This window comes from Orbicella faveolata, unplaced genomic scaffold (assembly GCF_042242905.1).
Source record: "Orbicella faveolata isolate gen_17 unplaced genomic scaffold, um_ofav_v1 contig_12, whole genome shotgun sequence".
Lineage (NCBI taxonomy): Eukaryota > Metazoa > Cnidaria > Anthozoa > Scleractinia > Merulinidae > Orbicella > Orbicella faveolata.
The window spans coordinates 18867005-18882657 of record NW_028301539.1 but is presented as its reverse complement, the minus strand read 5'-3'; the positions used below and the strand labels follow the sequence as shown (position 1 = coordinate 18882657).

General features: G+C 40.0%; 2 protein-coding genes and 1 pseudogene across 2 annotated transcripts; 1 reads left to right on the top strand and 2 right to left on the bottom strand.

The window, feature by feature from the left end:
• Positions 1-75: 75 nt before the first annotated feature.
• Positions 76-5559, top strand: LOC110059664 (uncharacterized). Its single transcript, XM_020766391.2, has 6 exons — positions 76-904; positions 2390-2495; positions 3286-3410; positions 3966-4020; positions 4615-4748; positions 5333-5559. The coding sequence occupies exons 1-6, from the start codon at positions 698-700 to the stop codon at positions 5489-5491; spliced, it is 786 nt and encodes a 261-aa protein (XP_020622050.2). The 5' UTR covers positions 76-697; the 3' UTR covers positions 5492-5559.
• Positions 5560-6779: 1220 nt separating this feature from the next.
• Positions 6780-9024, bottom strand: LOC110059608 (uncharacterized). Its single transcript, XM_020766331.2, has one exon. It carries the CDS (start codon positions 8381-8383, stop codon positions 6950-6952), a length of 1434 nt encoding a protein of 477 aa, XP_020621990.2. The 5' UTR covers positions 8384-9024; the 3' UTR covers positions 6780-6949.
• Positions 9025-11051: 2027 nt separating this feature from the next.
• LOC149116969 (uncharacterized) lies at positions 11052-13391 on the bottom strand (annotated as a pseudogene).
• Positions 13392-15653: the final 2262 nt, after the last annotated feature.

Below are 15653 nucleotides of genomic sequence, written 5' to 3'. Positions count from 1 at the left end.
CCCCAGGTAAAATGACCCATTCAGTCGTGTACACCCCGCTTATTGTTTAGACTAACCACAGTCGATTGTGAGTATTGCGTGATAGTGATTTCGTTGAAAAATAGGATTTTGTATGGAATATTTACTAGATGGACATGCTTTAGGAAAGAGTAATACTCTCTCTGTTCAGGAGCCCTGTCTATTCCCTCCACCTTAAATTCCCAGTGGACTGACACATTTCGCCGTGACCGCTGTTTCGTAATATTTTAGCTGACTCAAAGCGTAAGGTAACCTGAGAGGATGGGATTGAACCTTTTTAATTGGAAATTCCAACTTCATGCCAGTATGTAATACAGTAAATTTCTAATTGCTCTTCGCTTGTTCATTAATGTTCGAAAAATAAGGCCCTTCACGTCACGGCGTCACGCAACGCTTCTCGTCACACGCAGGAGCCATGACTATGCTATGGCTCATGGGCTCCTGCACAGTCATGGGCTCCTGTTATTGTACGACTGAGTTCGGATACCCCGTGGGTTAAGACTCGTGTTCATCGAAAATTGAGGGGACCCCCAGAAATTTTTTCGCCTTGTAAATCTATTCAAAGTACACATGTAAATTTAAAGAGAATGTCACATGTTGTCATGCTTGAGAGAATGGTTATGCAATTCTGGATCCAGACGCAGAGTAAATCACATTAGTGTGAATAATTTCAAGAGCGATGTCATTTTTGAGCGAAAACAAGTTATTGATCGGAGGGATTGCACTATCATCAGCAGCAGTAGGATTTGTTACTGCTTGGGTTTTGGGACGTAGGGGCAATTCACTCTTTAAACTCGGCAAGACCCACACTGAACTCAGCCCAGTCAATAGATATGTTATGGAATATGGAATCCGAGAGCCCTCGCCACTTAGAAAACTTCGACAGGTAAGAATTTAATTGAAGAGTATATTATGGACAAATTTACCATAAGGGGTTACACGACATTGGACAAGATTTCTGTATCGTCAAATATGGCCGGTCCAAACGTCGTTTCACTCGGGTGCCGAGGATTTAGTTCGCTGAATAATTTCGACCTTGAGTGACTTTTAGCGATGGTTGATTCAGACGCCGTGTCGAACTTAAGGTGATAAACCAGAGGCAAGCAATTATCGATGCGGAATATCGGCGTTGAGAAATGCAAGGATTCTGTGCAAACCAACAAGCTATTTCTAAACTTTGGCGCTAAGGATAATATTTCAGGGAAAAACATAGGATTGCCCACAGGGCACCCATATGGGCGGATTGACACGTGTATGTGTAACATAACAACCTCTTCAAGGTTAAATCGCTAAAATTCGACGTCTCGAGCGGTAGAGAGGACAGGAAAAAACAGCAGATGGTAGGTTTACGTTATGGAACTTGGCTTTGTTTTTTTTATTGACACCCGTTCGATATTCCCTACATTACATAATTTTTTTTATCATTTTACAAAGAGTCACAACCACCGCCCGGATAGCCCTCGGTGGATTGTCTCTATTAGCATTTTTTGTTGGCAAAATTAAACTTGCAAATACGAAAAGCTCCATGCATGACTAATCAAGCCATTTTATTTCTAAACTGACCTTCTTAGAGTCAATCATCAATGTCGTTATATCTCGATCACATTTCAGTAATACACAACCCTCGGCTACATGAGAACACACTACGGTAAACGGCAGGGACATCTTCTTATAAAACTGCTCTCGTTTCTCATCGAGCCCCTTGTATACAGTGAATAAATTTCCAACCACAAACCGTGGCGGGCGCACTGAAGAGTGAAAGTGGGGGAAGCGGGCCTATTAAAAAAAATTATACCACTCTCCCCGATAAATTATTCCGAGAAAAAAAATCGGGTAGAAGGGAACTTCGAGGGAATACATTTCTGTAAAATTTGAGCATAACTCGCTAGGTTGGCCTTGTTTCAGGAAGGTTTCGGGAATAATTAGTAATCCGATATTCCATTCGCCACTAGAAATTCTGAAAAAGAAAAAAATGGTTTTTCTGATCGAGGTGAAAGCGGCTCTGGTCTTACGGGTGCAGGAAGGAAGGAACCCAGGGGCCCATAAAAGAGCTGTCTTCATTTCAACCCCTTCTCCCCGTTCGTCTTTCACCCTTCATGAACAAAGACAACTGAGGCCTCGTTAGGTGGGGGTCTGAGTATCCCACACTCCGATTGCAAAAATTACAAATTGTCCTACTCGATATTCCGTTTTATCTGATCTTAATATACCATATCCCACCATTTTTTCCATATCTCGAAAACACCTAATAGGGCCTCACTGTGATATAACCTGGGTCAAGGCTTGAGAGGAGAGGAAAGGAAGAGTTTTGTTAAACAGGACAGTGAGACCATTTATCTAATAGCCATGTTACGTTACTGACCTTAAATAGGCAACTCTGGACCGTGCAGACAACGCACTGCTTTGTAGTGCTGATGAAGCTCAACTTATGAGACTGTTGATGCAGCTGATCAAAGCCAGAAAAGTTATAGAAATAGGTAAGGTAAACATCTAAGGGTTGAAGTGTGAGTTACCACAAAGCGGCTGATCTTTCATCTCTATCTCCTTTTCTCAGTTTCTTTATCACTATCTTTAAGTAGGAAACGTGTCGATCTGAAATATGTCTCACATTTTCAGGGACGGAGCTCGTAACAGTTCGACATCCATAAAATATAGGTTTACTGATGTACGTTGCTAGCACTTATCGCACTCTTCTGGAGAAAAGTCCAACTGAAGACAAAGAAAAATAGTGCATCGATGCGGAGGACTTAGCGAATTCTTCGGCCCTCTCCCTGCAGTCCCTTTACTTGTTGCCAGATTATGTACTTACTGACTGTGTGATAGGACCGGACGGGAAAATATTTGGCTCGAGGTCAGGACGTACGGACCGAGCGTAGCGAGGTCCCTGCGTCATGACCGAGAGCCAAATATTTTCCAGTCCGCCCGGCCCGACCTCACTCGGTCATTTTGTTTTTGTAAGTCATCAGATAACTCGCATCGATATTTTCCGGGCCGTACGCGTTTCTAGTAGAGCCGTGCGCGTTTTTCCGGCCCTATCGAAGCGTATGGCCCTCACACGGGGCCTTTTTTCTATGGTTTTCCAATGAAATAGCGCGCTGGGCCGTACGGGTCATATGATAAGTCTGCTTACAGCTCAGTCGTCAGGCATCTTCAAAGACCCGAAATTCCAAATTCCCTGATCTTCTTGTGTTTGCTCTTTTTTCTCGAGATTGAGATGGAATGCGAGAGAGTCACGACAATTGCTTTTGCTATCATGTTTCCTTGCAGGTGTTTATACCGGATACAATACTCTGAGTATGGCCATGATGCTGCCTCCCGATGGCAAAGTTGTGGCATGTGACATAACAGACAAGTTTGTGAAAGAAATAGAGGGCGAGCGCTACTTTAAAGAGGTAAACTGACACATTTTATTGAAAAATATCTTCCTGAAAGGTAGACGACCCTCTTCGTATCGAGTTCCCTGTCGATTGTACAGCCATTGTCATAATCTTCAGAATGAATTGTGCGGAATTTTGTACTTAATCAGTGCCTGTGCTGAGTGAGACCTTGAATGCAATCTCGATCCCAGGCTCTCTCTCCTTTGCCTTCCTTATCTGTCCTCAACGGAATACTCAACAGGAGAGAGAGAGAGAGAGAGAGAGAGAGAGAGAGAGAGAGAGAGCCTGGGATCGAGGTTGATTGAAATGGTCAATATGAAGTCACATGGTACATATGAGGTGCAGAATTTCCTGCCCTTGGGTTTCTTCCCGGACACGAGACGTGGCATAATTACGTCAAAACCCTTGGTTGGTACAGGAAAAACAGCTTAAGTCTCTGGCATTCAGGGCACCAATGACACTGAGTAAAAGCAGAGTTTGACTCCACTTACTCCTACCAATTGTAACCACAATTGCAATGTTCCAGTTTGTAGCTACCAACTGTTAAGTTTGTTTCGTTTTACTTGGCAGGCAGGTGTTGAATCAAAGATAGATTTAAAACTACAATCGGCCATCACCACTTTAGGTAAGAGCTGCTTGTGATGATTAGCTGTTCTCGCCTTGCCTCATTTCTTTTTCTATTTGCGATTTACACAGAGAAAAATTAAAACTTAGAGCAAATCGAAAAGGATTGCTTATGAATCAATTTGTTAATATTCTGAATTTTTCTTAATCTGGACAGTGTCGTTGAAGCGTTGGATTGAATGCCTTCCTGAGCGGTGCCTGTTGCTAGACTATATATGGGGCGAATAGAAGTGCTGATAACTAACCCTCAACCCTGCGTGGAAGATCAGACTGGTCCATTGCGGGTTACCCCTCTCACCCCTCCCACCTACCGAATATTTTGTTCTTTTAATAATCTTCCGGTGCCGTTTTGAGACTCCCATGTGGACGAGGCACTGTGAAAGCATCGGTGTCCGGTCACGTGAAATTGCAACGTCTTTCGCAACTGGAGAATGCCCACTTACGGGTTAAGATATTTTCAAAGAAGGGAAGCTTAACAAAGGGCGGGCCTGAAAAGAAAATTTTTGTAGAAGATCATTTAAAATATCACTTCATATTTTAAATACAAAGCTGCTAGGTATACGTTTGTTTGTAACTTGTCCTTGTCGTTTTTCAGATGAACTGTCGGCTGCAGGAGAAGCTGGGAGCTTTGACCTTGTCTTTATTGATGCTGATAAGCTTTTCTATGACCAGTTCTATGAGAAATCGTTACAGCTTATTCGCAAAGGCGGACTTATAGTAATTGACAATGTAAGTGCTAAAAAAACTTTTGTTTATTTCTTTTAACTATTTTGCTGCGTCAGTGTGAGAAGTTTGAAAAACTTGCACCGCACACTTAACCAATGCAAAACCAAAACAAATCGCGCCTTCGTAAATCGGGCGAGTTTTCCCACCCTTGGTGCGTGTGCGCCCTTGGTGCAGTGCCATTTCCCGATCTGCCACACTGCTCATACAAACAATACACTAGCAATGTATCGGCCAACACAACACCGACATGACACAGTGGAGACGCGCCATTCCACGACTTATCCCACTACTGACATGTCGGCCGACGTATCAACACACCACCGACGTTTCGACGGACACTTCACCAGCATACTAGCGATGCGTCGGCCGATACAGACACACTAACAACCTCTCTGACGACGCATCACGGATACACTAACAATCTCTCCCCGTTACATTACGGTTACATTAACAATCTCTCTGGCAACACATTATCGACAAACAGGCACGTAGCTCGCTATCGTAACGCTGAAAATATTGTTTCGCCTTATTTAGTTAACACTTGATTGCATTTGATGACGTTTACTTATCTGTATTTCTCTCTGTAGGTTTTGTTGGGTCGCACAGTTTGCGACCCTGAAAAAAGAGCTTCAGATAAACACACAAGAGCAATTCACGAGTTGAACGAGAAACTTCATGGAGACAGTCGTGTTGCGATAAGTTTTCTTCCATTCTCAGATGGTGTTACTCTAGCGATGAAGCTCTGAATTATCAAAAAAATTGTGCAGTAACTTAGGTGAGCTCACTGTTGACAATAAATTTGTATCTTTGTTTCCATGGCGTTTTATAATCGTACTTCGGATAAAAAGGATTTTTCTCCAAGTGTTTGAGGTCGACACAATATGGGACATGTTGCGAGGGCATGAAGCGCGGACATGTTGCAGCGACAGTCGTCAACGTGTGGCATGCCGGTTTTTAAGAAAACGTTTTGTTGTGGGGGCAGTTTTGTTTCCGCGGCATGTTGCATGACATTCATCCTGTTTGAATCCGTGTGTCATGAAGCAGGGACAAAATGGCCTCAATTTTCGATGTCGCAACGTGTGTACTGTTCTTGTAAACTGTCTCTACATTAACTGAGAAATGATTATTTTTCACTCTAGTATGGTATTGGGTATTTTGTTTTCAAGGACATATTTTTCCCTCATCAACATTGGTAAATTTGCAGCCCTTCTCAAATATTTACGCAAATGGAAGCAGTTTTTTGTTCAGTTGCGATGATACATGTATATAAGAGACGTGTACTAAGTTTAGAGGTCTGGGGTATCGACTTTTTTGCTCAGGTCTTAAATGAGGTATGGAAAATCACAGATTTTGGTCTCAAATAGTGTACGGGTTTCGAGGTTTAGGCCTCACACCCCCTACAAAAACTTTGGGGAGTACCCCCGGAGAGTTTCGATTGCTTTCCTTTTCATTTCAACTGTTGTTTTTATCCCAAAAAAGTGGATTATTTAATACATCAAACACGAAAGACCGTGTTTGACCACATTTCTAAACAGCGAGAAGAGAGTGGAAAGTACGAAGCGAAGCGAAGTGTTTTTGACGAACTTTCAGGTGTTTTGAAATGTGGTGAAACATGGTTTGTAGTGTTTGAGATTTCTTCTCAATCGAAACTAAAACGAAGGTGAAAATGGAGAATTCAAATCGTAAAATTCTATGCTAATTAAGATCAGATATCCAAACACCGCCACGATTGTGATTTAAATTTTCTTTGTTTAAACTGGATGAATTATTAAAGAATTTGAAAAGTATTGTTCAAAGGATGGATACAAAAAAAAAAATTACCTGCGTTGTAATTAACCGCGAGAGAAATATATCGCACAATAATTGGTGGTGCATTTTAAAATAATTACATAAAGCATAAATATTTGGAGCAAAAACACCAATAAACAGAACTGTATTATAACTAGTGGATAGGAAAAGGGAAATATAGTAACCGTTGCCGTCAAATAGAGCATAAGTTAAATCGCGGATGATTCACATGCGACAGGTATTTCACCGAACAAATAGAACATGTTTTATGGGTTACCAGACCATTACGCTACAGAAGTCCACAAAAAGACCAGCAAAACCATACTCATAATTTTTAGCAGTCAATTTTATTTGTTGTTTATTGCTTCTAACGAAAATTTACACATTTTGCAACGAACTGACTGTGTTTCAATCGATTATAGTTTCATCGTCAACTCCTTAACAGTTGTTCTGCCCTCCGGTTCGTTTAAGTTTGTTTTTATTATTGGCTCTGACCTGGATCTCTCGATATTATTTTGTGACACGAAAGAACTTTCAATCAGTGAACTTGATCGCACAGTTTTAACACCGATATGACGCCGAGATCTTCTAAGCTCCGTGGTGTTTTTCGGCAATTCAGCTTCGCGCTGAATGCCTTTCCCTCTTGGGGCATTTTCAATCCTAACTTTTACAATTTGTTTATTGCTCTGTTGTGTGAATATGTCTTTGCTTGCTACCTTCGATGGAGCTGACATGGGTCTTTCCTTCACTGCCTTACTCGACCTCCTCAGAAGCGTATCTGAACACAGCATAACACTAAGAGACTGTGCTCTTAAAACTCGTGGGCGTTGAAGATTTTCAACATCTCGCGACGCCACGGAGCAGCGATATGGCCTTACACGACGCCCCGCGCGAGCTGCTGGCCTGTTTCTGCACCTTAACAGCTCTAATGTAGCTTTCCTTAGGCGGCGGTTTCGATACCAGTACAATAATGGGTTGAACAGAGAGTTTAACAGAAATGTTGTTTCTGCACATCGTATAATCGAAACGTGGCGGAGAAAAGGCAAAACGTCCCGAAAGAGATAAACGACGAAGGTCGGAAAACTCAACGCTGCAAAGAAAACCGTTAGCCAGAACGTCGTGGACGCAAACTTTTTTTCAAGCTTCCTTTTGACCAGGACATTTACTGAGCTGTCTTGTGTTTTGTTCCGTGTTCGCACTGCGAGATAAGCTTTGACATAAAAATATGCTATTAGAGATAAGCAGACAAACCAAAAAATGGTCAAAATGACATCTACGATTAATAAAAGTTCACGAGGAACGCTAACAGCTTCCAATATAACTAATGAAACAACTATTACTAATGACGATATCCATGCAGCTCTCGTGTACTTGTTTACACGGTCTCTTCTAACAATAGCCTTGTACTCCATCCATTTCACTATGGCCACATATCTCTCCCAAGCAATCAGGAGCAGATGAAAAAATGACGCCCAGCAACCAACATGCAGTAGAGACACACTTATGATATCTATCGTACAGATAACGTTCACAATCAAAACTCCCTGGATAATTAACGAGTCTAACGTGATTGCCACCGGCATGGTTACAGCGCCCACCAAAAGATCAGCTAAGGCCACGCTAGACAACAGGATGTTTGAATTCTTTTTCAATTCTCTTCTCGTCCTCGCTGCTATTATCACCAAAAGGTTTAACAGTATGGTAACGGGACAAGCAATGGTCGTGATGGCAAGAATTACCGCAAAAACGGTTGTCTCATTTACGTCCCAGATGTATCCTGGTGAGTCCGGGCAATAAAACATTGACCTTGTTTCGTTGGAAGGATTGGCGAGTGATTCGGTGTTCTTCATTGTCGTGATCGATACACCTCGTTAAAATGGATGATTGCATAGACTTAGTTGTTCGACTGGTTGGTTCCCCTTTGGTTTTGCAGTGTTAGTGTCTTCTTGTCGAAACTTTGCCAGTCTTGCGCTTGCTCCACCGAGTGGAAAGTACGGTCACGTCGCAAATGGCTTAAAATGTTTGTTTCCACTGATCTCAGACGTGTCGAGGCAGTGGAGTGACGTCAGAGGTTGTGTTGTGGGCGTTTGAAATCTTGTCAGTTGGTACTTTTTTTATTTTTTTTATTTTGTTCAAAATATATTGTGTGTATTGAGTCAAACAGTAATTTATTCGACTGGCTTACTCTATTCAGTAATTTCTATAATAGCTGCAGCTGATCACTCAGCCACATGTTCGTCCAAAATTGTTTTGTTTGAGACAATTCTTAATGAATGTAGTTAATTATAAAGAAAACAGCGTTAGTGGGTTGAAACGTGAGCAGTTCTTATATAGGCTGAATGCGAGAGAGTATTGTAATCGACAGGAAATTTTCTCGACAAAACTCAGTGGTGGTTTTGTATCAAGAAACAATCCAAATTGAGGCAAGTCTCCCCATCGGAAAAAGAAAGAGAGAAGAAAAACAAAAACATCTATTTAACTCATATTTTAATATCTTAGTTCTTCATCTCGCCGATGGTATGCGATCGATGTTCTCTCAATATTTGTTAATTCATCTTAGTTTAAATTAGCAACTCAGACATAAATGTCCATGATAAACAAATAATTTTCCAAAGTAGCTTCAGGTCCTCAAACGGGACAATAAAGAAAGTAAGCTGTCTACTCCAGTGCGCCCATGCACATGCCATTTCTAAGTTTGGAGTGTTTTGGTGTCTGGTAGCTATAGCCACTGGCATTTTGAAGCCGGTTCAGTTTTACGAATTAATTTTATATCGTTATTTAAGTCTAAACACTCTGGCCCGATTATTTAAACGAAGTTTAGACAATGCTTACGAAAGTCGTCGTCTAACACATGCTTAAACCATGAGTACCGATCATTTAAACGTTGTGTTTCCATGACAGTGTTTAGACAGTGTATAAACACCGACTAAGCAACAATAGTAAGTTAGACCAGATCAAAGGTGCGTTTAAACGCTGTTTAACGATATTTTCATGGTCAGCCATTTTGAAATGGAGGGACCTCTGCGCGACAGACAGTTAACTGAGAAACTACGCCAGTCGACGTAATATACATGTTTGACAAATTCGGCACCTTAGGGATAGATTTAACCCATTGGAGGAATACGACGACGAAGACTTTCGATTGCGTTTTCGCCTTAGAAAGGACTCGGTTAGTGACCTCGTAAAAATGTTGGATAAAGATCTTCAACATTAAACGAGGAGATGAGTGCCGCTTCCACTAATGCAGTAAGTGCTAATTACTCTATGCGACAGGAACTTTTCAGAGGGTTATTGGCGATTTATTTGGTGTTTCTGTATTTGCTGCATGCACAGTGATTCACAAGGTTTCAAGAACTGTTGCGAAACAAAAAAGACAATTCCTGTCATTTCCAGAGAACCTGGCTGATACCAAGAGAAAGTTTTATGATATTGCGCACTTTCCTGCAGGTGTGATCGGGGCCATCGATTGTACCAACATCAGAGTCATATGTCCAAACAAATAAAATGCTATGGCTTTTGTTGACACAAATTTTCAAAACTCGGCTTAAAACTCATTTATTTAACGAAGTCTTTTTGGAATGATTTTGATTCTTGTTTTATTATATTTTTAATATTATTCTATTTTAATCATATTTTATAACTTTGTAAAGCGCCTAGATCACGCTTGGATAGGCGCTATAAAAATACTATGTATTATTTATTATTATTACTCCATTAACGTCCAAGCCATTTATGATGTAGCGATTCCTTTATTACTAACATTTTAGCCCACTGGCCTGGATCTACTCATCTACTCACGCATTTTTGAGAACAGCAACATCTCAGACAAATTAAGGGATGGTGCTCTTGATGGCATTCTTGTGGGTGACAGTGGATACGCTTGTAGGACATATTTCATGACACCAATCCTCAAGCCAAAGAATGCAGGAGATGTGCCTACGTACGCGTTCTAGGTGTGTTATTGAGGGATGCTTTGGATTGCTAAAGCGACGTTTTCCGTGTCTCCACTTGGGACTGCGCACCGCATAGGCGAATACCCTCGTCATTATTGTGGCCACTGAAGTGTTGTATGATTCCGCCCTTTTGCATCGAGAGGAAGACTTTGATGAAGACATTGAAGATTAAGATGTTCTATTTGCCATTGTGGCTGCAGCAGACGCAAGTGGTAATGCCAAACGCCAGCTCATTATTTCACGATACTTTGCTTAATAAGATTAAAGATTAAATTAAATTGCATGTAACATTCATTGACAACAAAATAAGAAACAAAAGAGAACATTCACTGCAATCAATTAATCTTTTAATTCTTTTGTTTTGAAATTTATGATGGTTACATTTCATGACATGAATATTTCAAAGTTCAAAAAGGTCAAACTACAGGTTGGTTTACGAAATCGTATGCAGGTGGCAAACCAATTCCCATGTTATTGCCTTGGTTCATTAGCCTCCATTCTTTAAGCTTTAGGACCTTCATTTTTAATGTGTGTTCGTCCCTCGCCATGGACAAAAATGGCCGGGTCTTCCTCCTCAAGGGAGTCTGGTCTTTTGCGTTTACACCTGTCAATGTAATGTTATTTGATGATCAATAACAGTAAATTATATAATAAATCATTATTAAAAAAAACCCAGTTTTTAGAAGCGATTGAAAATTACTGTACTTCTGACTATCCCCCTTTTTCGTGACTTTTGCCACTCCTTTCCTGCTAATAGCTTCAAGGTCAGCAAGTAGACTTGGCTCCACTTCGCATGTAATAACTTCCCTCTCGTCTTTGTCCCGCCTTAACTGATCAAGTTCCTCTCCCGCATCATCATCAAATTCCTGCTCTAGAGGATTAACTGAGGCTAGGATTACGTCCGCTACTTGGGGAGGCACTTTTCCTTCACCAGTTTTTCTTGCTTCACGACGATAAAATTCATTTTCCTTTTTCGACTGGAGTTTCAGCGACCTCCAGCATCCTTGAAGCTGACTAAGGTCTCGTTTGATACCGTTGGGATTTGGGGAGTTAAATTTAGTTAAAATTTCCTACCATACCGTTGCCTTTTTTGCTAACGTTTTACTCTCATGGCCTTTGCATGCTTTCCACTTCTGGAAAGTCTCTACCCAGTTCGGCCAATAAAAGTTTTTCTTGTCCGCTTAAATTTGTTGTGCGACTTGTTTTAGAAGCCATGTTGCAGAGACAACCACTACCTCGAAATTTGCCTACGAAATAACTCCGCAGACAAAGCATTTCCCCGTGAGACACGGTTTAGCCACTGGCTCGAGAAAACACGGTTCAACCGTGTTTCAATGATGAATGAATTTTAAAGATCGTTTAGCCATTGTTTACTGAGACGTCTAAACCGTGGCTCAGCCCTAAACAATGATTAAGTTAGACTTCGTTTATAAACAATCGTCCCTATCTCTCCCACGCTGGTATCTCAAGTTTTCCTAAGCGAGCATTCGTGAAGCGAATGTACTGTGATATTATTTACAACAAGATACAGTGCTCGGTATGATTGGTAGAACCATTTACACTTCTGGCGATTGTACTCCACTCTTTTTTTCCTATAAAGAATATATTTTATAAGAATATCGAGGTTGAAATTTGCGAAATTTTAAGAATATTTTAAGAACAAACCCGTGGCCGAGTTTTTGAAAAGAATATAATTTTGTGGGTTGAAAATTTGTAAATGCAATAAAATTATATGTTTTAAACTAAACTGTACAAAAATTCTTCCTTCCCTAAACGGTAATTACAAAACCAGCCAAAAAAACCCAGCAATATCTAATTTCATTTTTGCAAGAAGTTATGCTTATCACATCGGGCTTTATTGTATGGCTGTGTCTCACAAGGACTGGGAACTACCGAATTCACGAATTTGATTGGCTGAAATCGATATTGACCGCGGTCTAGATTTTCCCAGCTAGACCGGCATCTAGACCGATTACATTTTGCCGTGAAAAAGTTGCAAACTAAATACAAAAATATTGACTATTTTCTTCCAAAATATTAGTTCCAGGAAATACCCATATTATGGAAGAGCGAAGCCTGATGAGGAAAAAAAGTAAAGAGGACGAGTTTGGCAGAATTAAGTTCAGCTCATCGCCGTTCGCAAGTAAAATGTCAGCTAGTACAAACCAGTTACATTAAACGTTCAGCCTGTACTCCCGACCACGGTCAAGATTCTCCCATACAGACCTCCTGCTCGGTTAATGAGAGCTAATTATTGCCTGCAGTCTGGCTAAAAAATTACGTCAATGCTATCAAAGTATAGAACGTAGTAAGACAGATAATTTGACGTTTTGTCAGCATACTCCACTTTTTATTCCTATGATCTAACAATATTCACAAGATTATTTTTAGCCTAAAATCGGCCGGAGAAATAAGAATGCTCAGAAAAAGAATATTCTTAAAAAAACGAGTGTAGCTGCAGCTGATCTTTCAGCCACATGTTCGCCAAAAATTGTTTTGTTTGGGACAATCATGATTCTAAATAAATGTATTTAATTATAAAGAAAACAGTTGGGTTGAAAGTAAGCACTTTGTAGGCTGAATGAACGCCTGAGAGTATTGTAATTGACAGGAAATTTTGTCAACAGAACTCGGCGGTTTTGCATTAAGAAACAATCAAAGTTGAGGTAAGTCTCCCCATCAGAAAAAGAGAAAACACATCTATTTAGCTATATATTGTGATATTTTAGTTTTTCCTGGTCTCTCAATAGCTGTAAACCCATACATTTATGTCCAGGTTAAGCAAATAATTTTCCCAAGTAACTTCACGTCCTAAAATGGGGCAATGAAACAAAGTAAGCTGTATGTGTGTATTCCAGTGCGCCCACCTGCCATTTTTAAGTTTTGGAGTGTTTTGGTGAAACATGTCTGGTAGCTATAGCTACTGGCATTTTGAAGCGTTCAGTTTTACGAATTAATTTTGTATCTTTATCTCAGTCTAAACGCTACCTCCCTCACGCTAGTATCTCAAGTCTCCCTAAGCGAGCTTTCGTGAAGCGAATGTAATATGATATTATTTACAACAAGATACGAGTTTTATTAAAGAGTATATTTTATAAGAATAACGAGGCTAAAATTTTAAGAATAAACCCGACGCTGAGATCAGTTTGAAATTCGAGTTGAAATAAAGCGTATGTATGTATGTGTATGTATGTATAGGGTGCTCGATGTGATTGGTATAATCCATTTACACTTTCGGTCATTGTACTACACCGCTCTTTTTTTTAAATTAAAGAGTATATTTTATAAGAATAACGAGGCTGAAATTTATGAATATTTTAAGAATAAACCTAAGGCTGAGATCATTTTGAAAAAAATATAACTTTTTGTTTTGAAAAGTTGTAAATTCAATACAATACAATACAATACAATACAATACAATACAATACAATACAATACAATACAATACAATACAATACAATACAATACAATACAATACAATACAATACACCACACCACACTACAGCACAGCACAGCACAGCTCAGCACAGCGCAGCGCAGCACAGCACAGCACAGCACAGTACAGCACAGCACAGCACAGCACAACACAGCACAGCACAGCACAACACAACACAACATTGGATTAAAGGTCATTAAAAACATTTTCCGGCGATTGCAAGCCCGGGGATCTTGGAAAAATTTAAATATATCAAGGTACTGAAATAATCATGCATTACTACTACTTTTGTACAGTTGTATGACGAGTCTGCTGTTACCTCCCAAGACCCTGGGAGGTGTGATTGAAAAGCTACGCATTCCAACTTCTCGTAGTGAGAACGTAGTAATTCGAATTTTTCGTGGTGAGATCCTTGAAGATCCTTGAAAGATTTTCACCGGGGGTTGTCTCAAAATATTGTATTCTTAATAATGTGAAACTCAGAAAACCTTGAAGACCAGAAATACTTATGGAATGTTATTGTGTAGCGAGGAAAAAGCCAATAAGGTGGAAGAAAACTAAACACAAACAACAGCGGTAATTAGTTTGTGGTTTTGAGGTTTCCTCGCATGTCTTGAACTTTATTGTGATTGATCAGTAGACAATAGTTTTTGACGTGTCAGAATCAAATCAAAGTATTCACGATTTTCTGAAGTTTCACAATAATATTTTCGCGTGCAAAAGCAATATTTGTGTGATTTGCATATAAATCTATCTAAAGACACTGGTAACTAAAGCGCTTACTGTATTTGATTTTATATTTGCAATAAAATGTAATAAATTACAAATGTTTCATAATCTCCGAAATTCGCGCTGAGAAATCCTGTGCACTTTTGGAGGCCCATGTAGCACGCAAGTAGCGTATAGGGAAAATTTCAAAGTGGCTATAGACAGAGGATGTATCTTCGAATATGTATTTTTATTCTTGCAGTACGTTTCCAAAATTAAGTTTGTGTTTTGCGCAGTATTTCAATCAAACAGTTTTTTTTTTTCATGTTGCATTTATGCCGAAGTGCTTGTCTTTCCTTCACTTTAGATGGCTAAAAAATACATGCATTTCATAGACTTTTCATAGAATCCGAGCCAATCCTAATTTTTTTGTGGTATCGTTTTGTAGGAATCATCTCTGGTCTGGGATCATTTGCAGTCCAATTTGGGGATCATTTGCAGTTCCGGGATCATTTGTGGACTGGGATCATTTGCGGGCCTGTACAGGTCTTAGCGCTACGCCTGAAACCTGGTCTGAGAGCTGCGAAGCCAAGTTTATCTCTGTACATCTAAAATATTAAGCGGATTGAGGTAAAATTCATATTTTTAGTAATAGTTCATCAAGGGCTAATATTTTGTGATTTTTTGTTTTCAAATTTTTCATTTTTTTTTTTTGCTATTGCACGCTGCCAGTTGAAAAACAATGTCATGGCTCTTTTATAAGGGGCAATGTCAATATTTTTCAACCGGCACACCCACAAAACAGGATCTCGGTACTTCTTTGGGGTTCTTTTCAGAATTTCCAACGAGCATCCCTGTCTTTTTTATATGGGAGTCGCCCTGGGTAGAACTATCTGGGATCATTTGCAGTCCAATTTGATTTTTTGCTATTGCAGGCTGCCGGTTGAAAAATAGTTTCATTGCCCTTTTAAGAGGGTCAATGTCAATATTTTTCAACCGGCACACCCACAAAACAGGATGTTG